Source organism: Nymphaea colorata, chromosome 10 (assembly GCF_008831285.2).
Source record: "Nymphaea colorata isolate Beijing-Zhang1983 chromosome 10, ASM883128v2, whole genome shotgun sequence".
In the NCBI taxonomy this organism is placed as follows: domain Eukaryota; kingdom Viridiplantae; phylum Streptophyta; class Magnoliopsida; order Nymphaeales; family Nymphaeaceae; genus Nymphaea; species Nymphaea colorata.
Window position 1 is genome coordinate 13,386,947 of NC_045147.1, and position 16,947 is coordinate 13,403,893.

At 40.0% G+C, this 16,947-nt stretch overlaps 2 protein-coding genes across 2 annotated transcripts; one reads left to right on the forward strand and one right to left on the reverse strand.

The window, feature by feature from the left end:
* The first annotated feature begins 542 nt into the window (after window positions 1-542).
* On the forward strand, window positions 543-3,448 carry LOC116262989 (uncharacterized). Its single transcript, XM_031642545.2, has 3 exons — window positions 543-938; window positions 1,916-2,251; window positions 2,533-3,448. Exons 1-3 carry the CDS (start codon window positions 630-632, stop codon window positions 3,019-3,021), a joined length of 1,134 nt encoding a protein of 377 aa, XP_031498405.1. The 5' UTR covers window positions 543-629; the 3' UTR covers window positions 3,022-3,448.
* A 2,198-nt stretch (window positions 3,449-5,646) lies between these two features.
* On the reverse strand, window positions 5,647-6,580 carry LOC116262766 (uncharacterized). The gene has a single exon (XM_031642258.2). It carries the CDS (start codon window positions 6,540-6,542, stop codon window positions 6,060-6,062), a length of 483 nt encoding a protein of 160 aa, XP_031498118.1. The 5' UTR covers window positions 6,543-6,580; the 3' UTR covers window positions 5,647-6,059.
* Between the last annotated feature and the right edge of the window lie 10,367 nt (window positions 6,581-16,947).

Genomic DNA, 16,947 nt, shown 5'->3' on the forward strand with positions numbered 1-16,947 from the left:
CTTTAGAATAGGTAGGTAGAAGATTTCATTGAAATAGGTAGGTAGAAGATACATACTTTTACACAAGTTGTGCTCGTTAAGAAGTAAAAGTCCATTTTTATAGAATTATATCTTTCTCAAAGATATTTTTATTTTTTAAAGTTATACAAAACCATTGTACAGAAAATATATATAGTACATTTATGCTTTCTTCGAGGATATATCCTCAATCTGCATAAAAGTATGACACACTAAAATGTATACTAAAATAAAGACGCATAGTTTTAGCAAAACTTTTGCACGTTTGTCTGCAAACGTATTGCTGTTAATTTTTTTCTCCTTAAGGATATAAAAAGTCTACATTTTTATAAAAAAGCATAAATCTATTTGCCAGCTAGCCCTTTGCTCTCCTGGTTTCAAGCGGCACACCATCTGGAGAGCCACGGACCCCTCTTATTGGCCTCTAAACCAACTGTGGACACAATCCATGCAAATTCTTATACACCAACGTAAAACAAGGGCAGCCACATGCACATGCAGAAGTGCCATCCCCCATCTGGAAGGCGAAGCACAGGCAAGAGACGAAAGACGAAGGAGAAGGCGGTGATGCTGATGGTGACGATGATAATGGTAGCCATGTTCTGTTCCCGATGAGGAAACTGTGCCCGAACTTCGACAGAGAGGATGCGCTCGACACGGTTCTTGAGGTGCCCGTTCCGGAGGAGGTGCTCACGCAGTGTGGTTCGCCCAGAGCCCGTTCATGGCAGAACGTCAGGACATGGCTGAAATGCTCACATGCTTCCCCCGATAGGATGATGCTGACTGGCGGCGGTGCCGGCAGCCGCGGTGCAAGCAGCTCCGAAATCCAGCTTCTGCTCAACGTTGTTGGCGCTCCGTTGATCCCTTTGGCTGTTCAGAACGAGCAGCCTGCTAATGGGTCCATCAAGGATCATCCCATCGTAAGGATTTCATTCATTCTTTTGCTTTCTGCACGGAGGTTGTACACTTCTTTCGCCTTCTCCCTCTCTGCCACTAAATACTTCTTCTTTCTAGAAAAAAAGGAAACCAGAATTCCAACCACATAAAATTCCTTCTGGCTTGCATTTCTGTTGTTGTCTTTTTCTGTTTGTTATCCTTGGATTGCTGCTAATTCTTCCCCAAAGACATAAAAGTATCGCCAACTGGAGCCATCTATCCTTAGAAATTTGCCGTCAAGATCCAATTTCTAAGGTCCAGCGGCTTAGAATCTAGATGACCCGTTTAAACCAAGCTTGCATATTTTTCCTTTGATGACCAACATTGTTGCTTTCTATAGGAATTTTTCCCCACCTTCAACAACAAATTAAGGTAAATTTGAAGAGTAAGTGCAGGAGTTCTAACTAAGAATGTCATGTTAATTACGATACAGAAAAGAATGGGTAATCATGTTGGTGCATTTTTGAAAACTTGGAAAAGGAAAGGCACTTCTCTTAGAAGCCACATTCAGAAATTGCCGATCCTCTACTAGAAGATTGGCACCTCCTGTTATGAAAGGAAATCCAATTGTTTGACATGCATCTATTTTCTCACTGGAGCTGTCGCCCAGGAACAAAAATCGGGGTGATGCAAATTTCACCTTTGTGTCATCAAATTACAAGGAGCTCTTCATAAGGTTCGCAGGATACTCTCAACAGTACACTGTCATCTCTTTGCAGACGAAATGTGTAATCTACATGTTGGGCAATCGTGACTTCATCTCAATTTGCTGCACATTCAAATTCATTCCCTATGTTGTATTCCCTTATAGGTTAAATGTTAACAAACTCCAAAACAGGGCATGGTTATGTGCTTCTATCAGACTGCAAAATATGGCATGGCTCTGTGCTTCAATCTCGCATTGCAGCGTGTCTGCTCTGTGGTATAAATAAATATTGAAATTGCTGATTGTGTTGCACAGGAATCTTCAACTGCTAAGTATATAGTTCAGCAGTACCTAGCTGCAACCGGTGGTTTGCAGGCAATGAGCTCGTTGTCAAGCATGTATGCAATAGGGAAAGTAAGGATGAAAGCTTCGGAATTACATCAGGGCGATGCGGGTAAGCCGCGAAATGGCAGTGAGCTTGGTGCGTTTGTGCTGTGGACTAAGAACCCAGACCTCTGGTACTTGGAGCTGGTGCTCTTCGGTTACAAGATGAGTGCAGGAAGCGATGGGAAGTTAGCTTGGAGGCAGACACCATGGCACCAGTCTCATGCTATGAGAGGTCCTCCTAGACCTCTACGCCGCTTGTTGCAGGTAACCATGACATTAAATACATCTACCAGTCACAAGATGCACCACGCTGCCTTAGTTTCTTTTTGTTTAGTAGTTTATGATAATGACAGTGGGAGATGAAAAATGTATGGTGATGGAAATGAAGAAAAGGGTAGAAGTAATATAATTTTCTACCACCTCCTTGCTGTTGATTGAGCTAACTCCATATACAACTCACTCTATCTACATTTGCCGAGATCATTTCTTGTTGTGGCGACAAAAGATTCACTATAAGTGCTAATCCCCAAGTTGTTTCCCTGCAGGGTCTAGATCCAAGGACAACAGCCAATTTGTTCTCCAATGCCAATTGCATAGGAGAGAAGGTCATCAACAATGAGGACTGCTTCATCCTCAAGTTAGAGACAGGGACCCAAACCCTAAAAGCAAGGAGCAGCTCCAGCTTGGACATCATCTACCACACAATATGGGGTTACTTCAGCCAGAGGACAGGGCTCCTCCTTCAATTTGAGGACACTCATTTGCTTAGAATGAAGGGCAAAGGGGACGAGAGTATCTTTTGGGAGACCAGCATGGAGTCCACAATAGAAGACTATAGATTCGTCGAAGGGATCAACATTGCACATAGTGGTAGGACACTAGTCTCTTTGTTTAGGTATGGGGAGCCCTCCACCAGTCACAGGACCAAAATGGAGGAGACATGGACCATTGAAGAGGTGGACTTCAATATCTGGGGTTTGTCTATGGATTGCTTCTTGCCACCTGCGGACCTCAAGAGAGAAGAAGGCGACTAACTTATTAGCTGCTTGGCAGGCTGTTAAAAGGATCCATCATCTTTGCAGTATGAAGCATGCAAAAGAATGATAGAATGCTTAAAAGTTTTCTTTGTTAATCTAACCTACTTTTTGTTGATAGTCTAGTCTCGAGGACGGGCCTCTCTTTTCTGAATGTCTCAATGCAGGCCCGAGTTTCTCAGACAACTATCAAATAGAAATCTTACGTAAATGATGTACGTGCCATTTGTGATTCTTTCTCTCCCTTGTATAAAGAAAATCATGTCTTGTTATACAGGGTACATGAACAAGTGTTAAAAAAATTCGACATTTGCGTTGTTTGTTGCCCATATGACTCTGATTGGGAAAGCAATAGTCTGAGATTTGGGGACTACCGAGGAAGTTGAAATATAGCTTCCTGTTTAAACAAAAGAAGCCGAAAGAGCATTCGCAGGGTGCTGAAGAAGACATCTGCTGGCTTTTAATTTTCACTAGTCGTATCTTCTGTAAGTTGGCTGATCCAGCCATTTTGATTCAGATCACAGTTACTATATTGCTGAAGTCTTGAAGTGATCGTGTGTGTATGTGTATGTGTGTCTGCGTGCATGCGCGAGTGTTGTAAGTGTGATATTTTGACAACCTAACACATTATTACTGTTTATAAATTTGTCCTAAAAAGTATAGGGTAAATCTATGAAATATCGTCTCATTTTTTGGGGGGCAGATTTATAAAATAGTGTCAGTGTATTACCGCTGGTACCTCAATAGAACTGAAAACCCGGATGAGATTTTCTTGTGAACCAAGAGTTCAATTCCAAGGATGCATCACATAATCCAATATTGTAGAAAATGGTTTCACTGCCGTATCGGTTTATTCGCCAGTTGGATTGAACATCGATACATAGCACTGCATATTGGCCTGTATCACCTATTTTTCGTCTTATGAATCTAAAATCTTTAAATTGATTTAAAATAAGAAAAGTAAATACCATGTATCGGCCTTGAGTCCTATCGAATCCTGACAGATACACACATTTCGGCCATACGTTCTATTATGGAGCAATATTGACAACATGGGCCATAATCTGATCAGTGTGCCAGAAAGAGCTGGAAATACCAGAATTGGAGTCTGGATTTGAGTCTTTCAAGTTGAAGAAATCAAAAGTTCAGTAGGGGAGTGCTTCTCGTGGCATAAACTGAACTGGTAGGAATAGGAATGCATAACTGGTATGAATGCATAACGAGTGAGCCGAGCTCTAGCTCAGCTCAAATCACAATATTTCGAATCTCATACTGTTAGGCTTGAGCTCAACTCAATCTAAAGTCGAGCTTTAACCGTGTCCGAGCTCAAGCTTGACTCATTTAAGCTCATAGAATATATGTATATAAATATATGAAAATGAAAACCATGAAAAAGGTATTAAAATTCATAAAAAAAAATACTGATGTACCCCTAAGATTAATAAACAAGGAAGACACGAGCCAAGTACAACTTATGTAACTTGAACTCGAGCCCTTTATAACTCGAGTTTTAGCTCAAGCTCAAGGTCAACTCGTTTATTAAAGGAGTCGAGCTCAAGTAGAGCTTACACAAGCGAGTTCAAATCGAGTTTGAGTTGGCTCGATTCATTGTACATCCTTATATACTGGCACTGGCAGGGTTCAAACCCAGCTTAACAGTTGAAAGAAATTTTATACTGTTCTTTAAGAAGCAAATGACCCCTTTTTGGGACACATTTATTACCAAATTTTTGGTATGAAATTTTCACAATCTGATCAAGTTAGAATTTAGCATTTTCATTATTCCACACTTCAATACATGCAATTAGAGCAAAGATTATAACCGCTATTGTCCCAAAAAGCACATACAACGAGATGCCTGCTTTTGCTGGCTCGCTTCGTATGCGTGAAACCAGTCAGTTTTGGTTTAGATGATAAAATCTTTCATCAATCTGCAATTACACATTATTCCATTTGCCATGTTAACTATTTTGTAGGTCCAACCAAAGAGCTTATCATACTTGCTCTTAGGTTACTGTGATCATCCTTCTCGGGTCGAGTACTTTACTTTACTATACCCGACCCGACCCGACCCAGGCCGAGAGGAGAATAGATTTCCAGGGGAAGGACGATTCTGTCATAGCGTAATAAAAGTACGCGTCAAGTAGAAATTTAATACACGCGCAAAGAAGGGTCCAGTCCTTTTTTTCTCTTACGTTTTCAACCTTCTCAAAAGCAACGGTAAGAAAAAAAAGGCAAACGCATGGGCAGCGAAACCGCTTTATTACTACACACCGCTACCTTTATATTTCCCCAAAACCATGGGCGCGCTTAAATTTTAACCACTCCTCCGGCGCTCTAACCAAGAGCGAAACATGAGATGATAAAAAAACCGAGGCGGTTTCTTTCTATTCGTTCAAAAAGTAAGCGAGGCCGGTAAATTATTCTCTGAGGAACCCCTCCCTCACGGGAACGGTAGCTGGCGACCAACCATTCGCAAATGAAACTCAGTTGAAGACGTAACAAGGTCTAGAAACTTACAGTTATCGTCAAATTCCGACAAGCCGATAATTTCTCCCAGCAACGGAGTAGATGACGAGGCCCTGAAACTCGAGAGAGATTCAAATGTTTGAAGCAATAACTCACTAAAAGAATTGCCAGAAATTTCCCGCAGAAATCAGGACCAAAGCTTTTTTCATTACAACAATGGCTACATCCAAGCGAGCCTTTTCACCGCTTCAAATGACAACAAATCCTTCTTGGTTCTTACATAAAAAAGGAGAACGAGAAGAGGAAAATATGTTCCTGCTCCATCCAGGCTTTTCATTACAACGATGGCTACATCCAAGCGAGCCTTCTCACTGCTTCAAATGACAACAAATCCTTCTTGGTTCTTAAATAAAAAAGGAGAACGAGAAGAGGAAAATATGTTTCTGCTCCATCAGATCACACGCATATTGATCCATCGAGCCATATTTACAACAACGGAGGAAGAAAAGCATATTATATGGAAATCGATAGCTATAGACCTAGTTTATGCCGCGGAAAGCGGCTACCGTTCATGGATGATCGGGGCAGGCCAACCTGGAAGCTATGGCGGAGTGATACATTGCGTCGTGCCAGTTCTCCGTCGAACGGAGCTCCTTCCTCAGTAGCCTGGCCTTCTCCGCCGTCAGCCCCGCTCTGTTCGCCCCCGGCGGTTTCCTCTCCTCTTTCTCCGCTTCGTCCGGCTTTTCCCCGGCCTTGGAGGACGATTCCGGCGCGGGATCGGTCGTTTCTCGGCCGATTCCGAAGATCGGAGCCCACCAGGGCCGCTTCGAGTCGGAATCCATCATCGCCCCACGCATTATGTCCGGCGTGGGAGCGCCCTCCCCGACATCACGCTTCGCCATCGCGACGACGACGGGTCCGCCATCGGCTGCAGACTGGGAGCGAGAGGCGGAGGCAAACGGAGAAGAATGCGCAGACGAAGATGGGGAGAGGAAATGGTGAGGAGCGAGAGACGCCATTGATGTTCTCTGCAGAATTAGGGTTTGCAGCATCGGTTGGTGGAACCGGGGGAAGAACGGTTGGGGGATTTGGGCATTAAATAAAAAGCGGGGGCGAGTGGGGATAAACTTGGTGGGGACAGTTCGGATGAGGCAGCAGCGTGTGTGATGACGTGGGCGGGGGAAACGGTCAAATTGGCGGAATCCGGCGGTGGATACCGGCATATTCCGTCTTCTCCGGACAGGTCGGAGACGAGGACCCGGTATGGGTCCAACCCGTCCACATCTTCGGACACGGCCCTTAGCCGAGAACCGGTGGGTCGGGTTCACGTGGAGGGAGGAAAAGAAGTGAAATAAATCTCTTTATCGTGCTTGAAGAAGGAGATGTAAGGGACGGACATTTTCAATCCATGTTTACAATTTCTCTCCTATCAAACAGGACTTTAATAATTCTATTATTAAACTTTACGGTGTTGCGAAAAATAGTAGTTTAGAGTCAGATCCGGACGGGATTTGAGAGAGCCACAAGTTAGAAGAACCCTGTGGATCTAATCCATCCAAATGCCTACTTACAATTTAGGCAGTTGGCCGCCAAACCTGATTAAGCATGTGCAAGTTCAAAGCTGAGTTTGGTATCGGATCTGAATATGGAATATTTGAAACTCTATCGGGTCTCTTCTCAAAATCAGGCTTGGATTCACATGTCGACAAGCAAAACCGAATTCGAACTTTTACATGTATACTACATCCATCGGAACTGGATAAATTTATCGAACATGGGGAAGATATCCCATGGATTTCAAATATGACAATTCGAATTTGAGTACGTCTAAGAAGATATTGAATAACATCCACAGAGTGGTACCCATATTGATTACAGAATTTTACCATCCCAACAGATCCAGACAGGAGTGGAGTTGCTGTCAATTTCAGCAGTGGCTGAACCGGGTCCAAAAAGGTCGCAACTTGGGTGTGCCACCAGACTATTGGACTAATGGAAACCACAAGAACACTGTGTCATTTCTTTCCAGGTTCATGTACATGGGCGATTTTTAAGCCACCAGCCCTTCGAGAAGGTGAAGGAAAAAAAAAAAAAAGGGTATTCAAATCATGGTTCTAGCTTTGAATCATTGTGGATGTGGTTGGTTGCTGTCGATCCTGATGCAGATCCAAGAAGAGATCCGCTGGCAACTGGAGCTAAGGCTAGGGCTGCACACGAGCTGAGTCAAGCCTGAGCTTGGTCAGCTCGACTCGGCTCAAAACTTGAGCTCTAGTTCCGAGTTCCTTATAGCAAGCTTGAGCTCGACACCAGGTCTGAAAAGACGAGCCCATAACAAGCGTGCACCTTTTAATTTGCTTTTGTAGAAAGAAGAGGGTTTTGGTAGATACTAATTCTGCAATCCTCGTTTAAATGCAACGTTTATGTCTTCTATCTAATTTTGCATTTTTATCTTACCAAATCAAATTGCAGCCAGTTGGATTCAATCTAGATTTGGATCCAAATATGATCTGCTTGCAATGATCTAATCTACAGTTTTAAAGAACCCACCTCCTTCTCTTTCATTATTGTATGTTACCATTTAAATTAGATTCTACACAAACTCAACTCGATCGCTTTTTTACTGGATTTTGAACCTACGGCTTCTACTAAATAGATTTGGATCTGGATTTAATACAGCACATCCTGAAAACCAACATAATTTCACCTTAATCCCTTCTTAACTGTAGTTAAGGAACTTCTTATCTGTGTGCTTAACTTCCCTTCGTAATGCTCTCGAAGTTATAGATGGTGATTGTTATTAACTATATTATAATATAACTCTTAGTTCATGAAGCAATGCCATCGACGTTTTTCCCTTTTTTTTGGTTAATATAAAATGGCTTGCAGCCGCTGTTTCTGCAAAACAGGGTGCTTCAATTAGAGGCTAATCTATGTCAAACTGGAAATACAATATATTCTTTCTTTAATATAGATGAAGAAGACGTGACAAGTAGAAAGAAGCAAGGATCTTAATTTTTGGGTCTGATTAGACATAGCATTGTTTAGAATAATTTAGGTTACAAGTGATGCATGACAGAATCGTTGATGGTTCATCAAATTAATAGACTCAGATTAAACCTAAGATCCATATTAGATATCCCCACTTTGCTATCTCACACTGTCCACAGATCTTATTCAAGATCTAAATCCAAGAGTTTCAAAATACATGGAACTTGAAATCAAATCAGTGTTTGAATTGATTATGAAACAACTTCTTGGTTGCATGCAAACCCACCCGCTCTCTTATTCTTCAGTATTGAATAAAGAATTCATATGGGCATCGTCTTCTCCACGTTAACAATCTTTTTTGCTTCAGTGTTTAACGTGTGTGAAAGATGTATCTGACATGGTTTTGCGAGTAATCGCGTTGGTTTCTGTTACTTTGTGTTGTGTGTGCTCGCGCACATGGGCGTCATTCTTTTTGGCTGCTCATGCATTGCATTTTCAGAAATAAATAAATATTTAATAAATAAAAAAATGCTTAGTATTTTAAAAACTGTTGTAACAACACGACCAGTATGGAGTTTGATGTATTGTCGAACAATTTCAAAAAGTAAAAAAACAAAGAAAATTAACATCTGATCTGGTTGGCTTTATATTTGGATTGTATTTTGAACAAATATGTGATTAGATTCAAATTTGAATAAATATCATGTATATTGTATCTATATGTTTTGAAACTTGGTTCTTTAATATATTATAATGCGGTTTAGACTCCTCTTTTTGGGGAGGTGGATCCTTCTCAACTCTCCGGAAAAGAACAAAAAAGAAGCATCTAGAGCAGCAGATGCGCCGGATTTGCTGCTCAGGGTTTTGTCATCTTTCGATGTATTAAATATAATATTTCAACACGACCTTGTAACCTACCCGTCTTTTCGTATATGAGTTTTTGTATATGCAACAAAAGGAGATTTATTTATTTATTTATTTGGAAGACGCACCAAAGCTCAAATTTTATTATGAATAACTTGAGGGAAGTCAGGTTTTTCACTCCCTTTTATAAAGTCATGTTCTGTCAAATCCGCCGATTAAAGATCTGTAGTTTGTTTTACCTTGATCCCTATTAGCAAGTCCGACTTGGGAGATGAGATCAGAGGTAAACAAACACTGCCTTATATTCAATTTTGGTGATGCTAAAGTACTCCAAAAACTTGGTTTTGAAGTGTCATCCAAACACTCCATAATATATATATATATATATATTCACAATGCGCTATGACTCTTATGGGCAGAAACACCCGCTTTGTTTGGTGTGAACCATGCCCAAAATTTGCTTTATGTTGTTGGACAGTAAAACAAATGAATTACTAAGCATAGAATTTTGGTGCATTCTGAGTCATTAAGTCCCAATCCAAAGGTCTTCTTTTCTTTGTAAATTTAACAATTATGAGAAAACAATATATACCTTAAACCCATGTGATATGAGACTAGCGGTTAAACCCTAGTAGTCCGTCTATTTGGAAAGAAAATCGCACACGCACATAAAGATGAAAAATGCCCTCTCCACAAAACCCAGCCATATGTATTGAATCACAAAGATACGAATGATAAAATAATCTAATCTATTAAACATTTATTATTATTATTTTTTATAAAGACCATCGATTCATCAATCAACAGGGCTGGAGAACAAGCCAAACAATCTGAACAAGTCGCTTTTGAGCTCAGTTTGTCAACTCGTTAGAGTAACTGGAACTCGACATTCTTCATCAGTCATATTGACGACGAACACAACTTGAATAATAGTTAAATAAACAAACCGACCTTGAGGTTGCTGATGTAATATGGTGGTCAAGAGAGGTAGCTTGCTCTATCAACGCAATGTAATCCTGAAACCGTCAGTCTTGAGGTTGCTAATGTGATATTGTGACCAAGAAAGCCAGCTTATAAGCGTAATGTAATCCTGAAACTGTCATATGATGCTGGTAGGCAATCCGTCTTCATTTTTAAATAATTTCTGAGGCAATATCTCTGCGCTGCGTGACTAATCCATAAGTTGAAATGCGGTGGGGCAGCAACCTGAAGCACCAGAATAAAGAAGGATATGTACAGGATCTGTACAGCAATTGTGGTAGAAGGGGTTGGGTGGACGCTTTAGCTTTCTTCTTTTGGTAGGAGGATGAAACATTTCTCATCTTCACCCATAAACAGATGGTGTTGGGCAACTCATTTATAACTCTTTCCACTAACTAGCATAATCGTATATACCAACTTCAAACAGTCACTATTCACAAATTCGCAACCTGTTCGTGCTCTGATCGTTAGTTCTAGCGAGCTTGGTGGCCCTTCATGTTCAGTTCATTAAGTTGTCGAAATTGAATGAGTTTTAATGGGAGGTGAATTTATTTAAGCCAGGAGATCCTTGGTTAAAATTTCAGCCTCATTTATCATTGAGTTAACTTTTGACAACTTACCAGCGTCTACTACCAGATCTATACAGACAGAGAGAGATGAGATAAGATTCTGCCAAATTTGATAGCTTCACTTCTGCGCAACCGTCCAAATGAAGGAGAAGGAAAAGAGTTTGTGGTATGAGCTAGTCCTCATCAATCCAAGATGCATGCATCGAATCCGGATATCCTCTTCCGGTTACATGCACATGGCACAGTTTCTATACATATACGGCAGTCTACAAGGGAAAAGATAAAAGAAAAAGAAGAAACAGACATGATTCAGATCTTAGATCTCAGATTGGCTGTTGCCATGCACGTATCTAAGATATTAGCTGATTCAGAAGGGTCATATAATCCATTATGACGGACAATCGACAGAAAAACAAGAAAAGAAAAAATGTGAACTAGATGACGAAAAACCATTTTGTCCTTGTTTTTCTTTTACCATTCATCTCAGACGATCCTCATGAATGAGCTGAGTAATTCTGGATAGTCAATCACCAATAGTCAGTCACCTTAAGAAGTGTTTGATAGGAAGAAAAATATGTTTTTGGGATACATGTTCTTAAAATACATACTCAAGAACAACAGATTCTTGCTTCCAACAAAAAAAAAAAAATTGATACAATTATAAATGTCGTTTTTAGATATTCCAACACAAAGAGTGCACCATGTTTCTTGAAACAATAACTTCGTGCTTATGTTAACGCGCGTGTTATAAGAACACCATGTTCTTCCTACCAAACATCCCTTCGAGTTCACATGATCCTGTTTCACTTGGATCTCTCTTCAATCAAGTTGGACCATATGGGTGGAATTTTCATATGCATATTCAACTTGCTTAGTCAAATCATTTGACACATCTATGATTCAATATTCATTCAAACAATCAACCGTGACATTTTTGATTTTAATGATAGATGAGTATTTGAATGTGATAGTAACGCACTTTTGTTAGATGAACAAAGAACGCATGCATAGAGAAGCTGACTATCAAAAATTCTCAGTGGTGCTACAATGTCATGACAATTTTCCCCCTTGTTCTAGTGACTGATGTCAGTTTTACTTATGGTACACCTCTAAATCAAACACGAGAAAATATTTCAGTAAATATTTTGCCTTTTTTACTTAAATTTTTGTTCAAGCAATTTTGTCTTCAAAACTTTTTTGCGCCTATCAAATGCCCACTGAATCATTTGCACAAGCTGTTAAGGTCAAGATAGTAGTGCCCTGTTGCGCATATGGGCGTCCAAGTTTGTCGGATTTGAACCCAAAATCCAAATTTCTACCATATCCGATTGCATTTACATGTAAAGTTCACATACCGTTAGCCATATATTTTAAACATAAATTCACAACTAGGTCTTCACATCTCAGTCTGAACGTTGAAAGCAAAGATCATCCAAGTCCTTTACCACCTGATCAGGTCCGGCTTCCACTTTGTAGGTAGCATGAGATTCCGGAGGATTTGAACTTCTGACATCCTTTCAAGCTCAAGACATTAAGTATGATAAAAAAACGTAAAAGAAACGTATTTTTCTTTCATTTCTTTCATTTTTTTTTTGTTTTATGCATTTTCCCACATTCATAATTGCGAAACTACTTGTTTTCATTTTTTAAATTTTATTTGTTGTTTATGTACTGATTTTTTGAGGTTTGTGAATTAGTTTTCCACGTATCTTACATTTCTTTATTTTTAGGACGTTTTTCAAACTTAAAAAACATTTACCATATTTTTTTCTTTTTTTTTGAAACTCGCCGTATTATATCCAAGAAAAACTTCATTGTTTGAAATGAGAAAACATTTTTGTGACTATGGTGAGCACAAATATTAGGACGTAAGATGCCTTGAATCTTACAAGTTTGATCTCACCAAGATCCAAATCCATGACTGTGCTATCTGTCTCTCTCCCACACACTACAAATTAGAACTCTGTTTTCGGTTCAGCGCATGCCTTGGCTTATGTTGATGATCAACCATAGTTGGCAAACTCACGACTCTTATTCAGAACGGCAGATGACCTGGTCACCGGTCAGCGAGTTGGCTCGTCATTTTAGTTGAGTTTTTAAATAACTATAATATAAATCACTACAGTCTACAACTGAATTGGGTGAGTCGGAACGAGTCAAGGCCAAGTCAGACCCTACAGCTGAATCGGGTGAGTCGGAACGAGTCAAGGCCAAGTCAGACCGAGTAGTGCCTAGCTCGGGCCAACCTTGACTTATGGCCAGGTTTTTTAGCGATTCAAGCTGATTTTGGAGCCAACCTAGCGAATGTGCCAACTATGTGATCAACACTTATTGGTACTTAGGCTGGGACATTCTCATCAAACGGGAAACTTTCACGGCATTTTCACCCTCTTTTTCCATTTATAATGCACGAGATTGCGCATATTTATGTCTGAAGGAGCACCCATACTTTTCAAAGTGGGCTCCTGGGTTGTGTCTCCATCAGCGGTGACAATGGTGCACCTTTCAAAGTACGCAGTGGCAAAGCTAGAAAACGTCTAGAGAAGACACTTTTCATCAGTAGCTGAGCTAGAAAAATTTGGCCGATGAGCACTGATTATTCTCTCTAGGTAGTGGGTTGAGTGCCCGTGCCCTGGCACTGACCAGCAGAGTCTAGAGTGGGCAATGCATGTTGCTGGACCCCAAGTCCGGCTTCATCACAACAAAGATCTCATGGGCTGACATGGGCAATGACTCATACACTTGCTTTGCTACTGTGTTCTTACATATTTTCATGTCTGAAGGAGCACCCATATAATAACAACTAATATTTAAAGACATTCATTTGAAAATAAAGGGTTTCTTGAGGAGCTGGTGTGCGCAACTCGCCATAGCAGCCCATATGTGGCTTCGCCTCTACTGCTTAAGACACAAAAACTATACTACTTGTAATGCATAGAGAGATGCACATTCACATATAGTATCAATGTCCCCAAGGAACGTGCATCTTTAATTAACATGCATGTTCAGCGTGGCTAAATTTTAATACCTGCATGACGGTAAGGGGTTGATATATATGATGTATATGTTCATATTTTGGCGAATCCTTTGTCACTCACCAAGGAGAGTTCACTCAACGGGAACCAAATAATTTAAGCATCTTTCTTTCAAATCACAACGCAGTAATGTGCATGCAAGTCTTATATGATCAAGTGCTTTGATATTTTGAGAGGAAAAGATACAGGAATGGGTCGATAGATTTTCTTGCTAAATATCTAAAAGGGTACCCTTTATTTGATACTTGTATGTCAAGCTTTGCATGTCTGCATGCTCCCAGACAAGAAGGAGCTTCAGCAATCAACCTCGCTCACAGTTCTGTCCTCACACTTTGGCCTTTGTTTTTGTTGTGCAAGAAATAATTCCACTGGATAGCTTGATATGTTCATCGTTTTTCTCTTAACCATTAAAGTCGATCGACGGTGCATTGGAATGGGATTGGTACGTGAGAAGCATGTTCGGCTGCAGTTGCCTATCTTCTGCGTACATGAGAGCATTGGATATGTGTAAAGCAAAGGACGGTCGGTCATGTGGGCATGTCCGTGCGGCTGCAACAGTACGCAACCTGCATTGTCGACTGAAGAGAAGACCGGAAAGTTTTTGCCGGAAAATATCTGCTTCAGCTTCTATCCCCTTCATCCACGTGGGTTTGTTCCCCTTTGCCTTGCCATCGTGCTAAATGTTTTAGCCGGTGCCGGAGGAAACGCTTACCGCCATGGTCCCCGTCCCACCACAAACATAAAAAAAATTACACTAAAATGATCTTACTCGAATAAGTTCGTTGACACCATCTCGATCAGAGCAGGAAATGCCATGTTTTTTACGATATTCTAAAATAACTTGTAACCCTTTTTTCTATGGTCATAGATTAAAAGCTTATTCAAGTTAATCCACATTATGGCAATGTCTTCACTCTTTATTTTTTGAAAATGAACAATCACGGGTGTGGTATTTAGATACACAAGCTTACCTACTTTAAAGATCCATGTTTAATCACGGGTGGAGCTAGAAATTTTTTTTAGTTATCTGCACAGTTTCAATATTTTAACAGGACCCAAAATATTATTTTTTTTGAAAATCTTTATATTAGTTAAACTAAGGCTTTTAAATTTTAAATGTAAAATTTTAGGTTTCTTAGACGTGTGGATGAATCTCTTCTCTTGACGCAAACTTAGACTTCGATTCTGGAAATTGTTGAAGTATATAAAAAATTTCAGAATGTATGAAGCTTATTTTTGGAATTATAATAAAATGAGCTTGAACCTTTTTTTTTTTTTTTTACCTATATAATAATAAAAGTTAATTAAGCCCCTTATCATCATGTGAGGTGGGTCATAGAATCTTCTTTGGGACCTTCCACATTTGTGTAGAATTTGATACCAGCTGGCAATTCCTTCCTAGAAGCCTCTACTTTGTCCCCTAGCGTCGCAATAGATGCGACAAAAATTATGGATTTTACATGAAAAAAAAAACTCTGATGTGGAGATTTTTTTTTTTTTTTAAACTGGTGATTGAGGATATCAGGGCCAACAATTTGAGGTTAAACCCCCACTCTCCTTCGTAAATATGAGGTTTTGACCATATATACATCACTGAAATATGTTGCTTGTTTACTCAGTGGGTCCAAATAAAAAGAATTTTAGATGAGCATGGTATCTTAGATCCGAGGCTATCAAACACACCCCTAAGCTTTCCTTTCTCCATTCTGGCGGTAATCATCTAAAGGCAAAGCTAGAAAAATTAGTTGAAGGGCCACCTGTTTAGAAATATTTATGTCTGAAGGAACACGTAAAAGTAAATATTAAATTTCTCAACATGAAAATAAAGGAATTTTAAAGAGCTGATGTGGGCAGTTGCCTACACCAGCCCACATGTGGCTACGCCACTGCTATCATCAGCTGGTGCTCGGGTAAGTTGTTAAAGAAATTCGTTACTGTAACGAAAAACCATTCTTTTTTATATTTTTTATTTCACAAGTTCATATCTGGACTTTGCTATCAATTATTTTTAAAGGCCAACTGCTGGTTTGATTTTTATAGGCATCAAGTCAAAGCTGGCATGGTCCCTTAGAACAAGGATACTGGTATTGAGGTCATTTTAACTGTTGAGCTAGCGACAAAGTCTCCCGACCTGGGTGCAGTTTCTTTGAGTGAGCTAATATTAGTCAAAACATTTACCTAATGCATGAAGAGGGGATCAGTACCAAAATCTTTTTCTGTCAAGTTTGATATCTAACAGTCAAATATGTAACATTTTGAAAAATTTATTCTAAGAACAGAAAAAAGAGTGGAGTTTTGCATTCCAAGCTTGTCGGATTCTTAAAAGCAGCCGAATTCCATCTCTTGAATTCTTGAATGATAGAGGCGTGAGGGATCCATTTCCTGCCAAATTTTTCCACTATAGACTTCCATGCATTGGCTGAGAAGAGCAAGTGACCTAAATTTTCAGACTTACAGCAGCATAAAGCACATCTGCTTGGGGGAGAGATCCCTATTTTCCTCTCTCTCTTGAGTGGGTAAGCTGTCTACAAAAGCCAAGTAAAGACACCAACCACTTCTAGGTAGGGATGTGCAACGAGCGAGCCGAGCTCGACTGACCAGCTCCAACTCGACTCGACTCGGCTCACATATCAATCGGTTCGAGCTTGACTCGTTTAAGCTCATGTCCCTTAATATGTACATTTTGCTTAAAATTTTCATGTTTTTATTTAAGCCATTTTAGGTTTTTGAAATTACAAAAATAGATATTAGTATTAAACGAGCTTAATCGAGTCGAGTTCATCATTAACTCACGAGCCAAGCTTGAGTCGAGCTTAACTGTAAATGTTGGATCTTACTTTCAAATTGGAAATGCAGTCATCCCACTCCATGGACCTAATTACAGTACTCATCTGGAAAAGATTCATATAAATGTTTGGGAAGATTTGGCCTAATCAATCAGACAGAGCATTCTGGATCAGAATCGAATTCGACAAACGATCAATCCAAAAGTTTATTCTGCTACCATCAGCAGGTCTCCA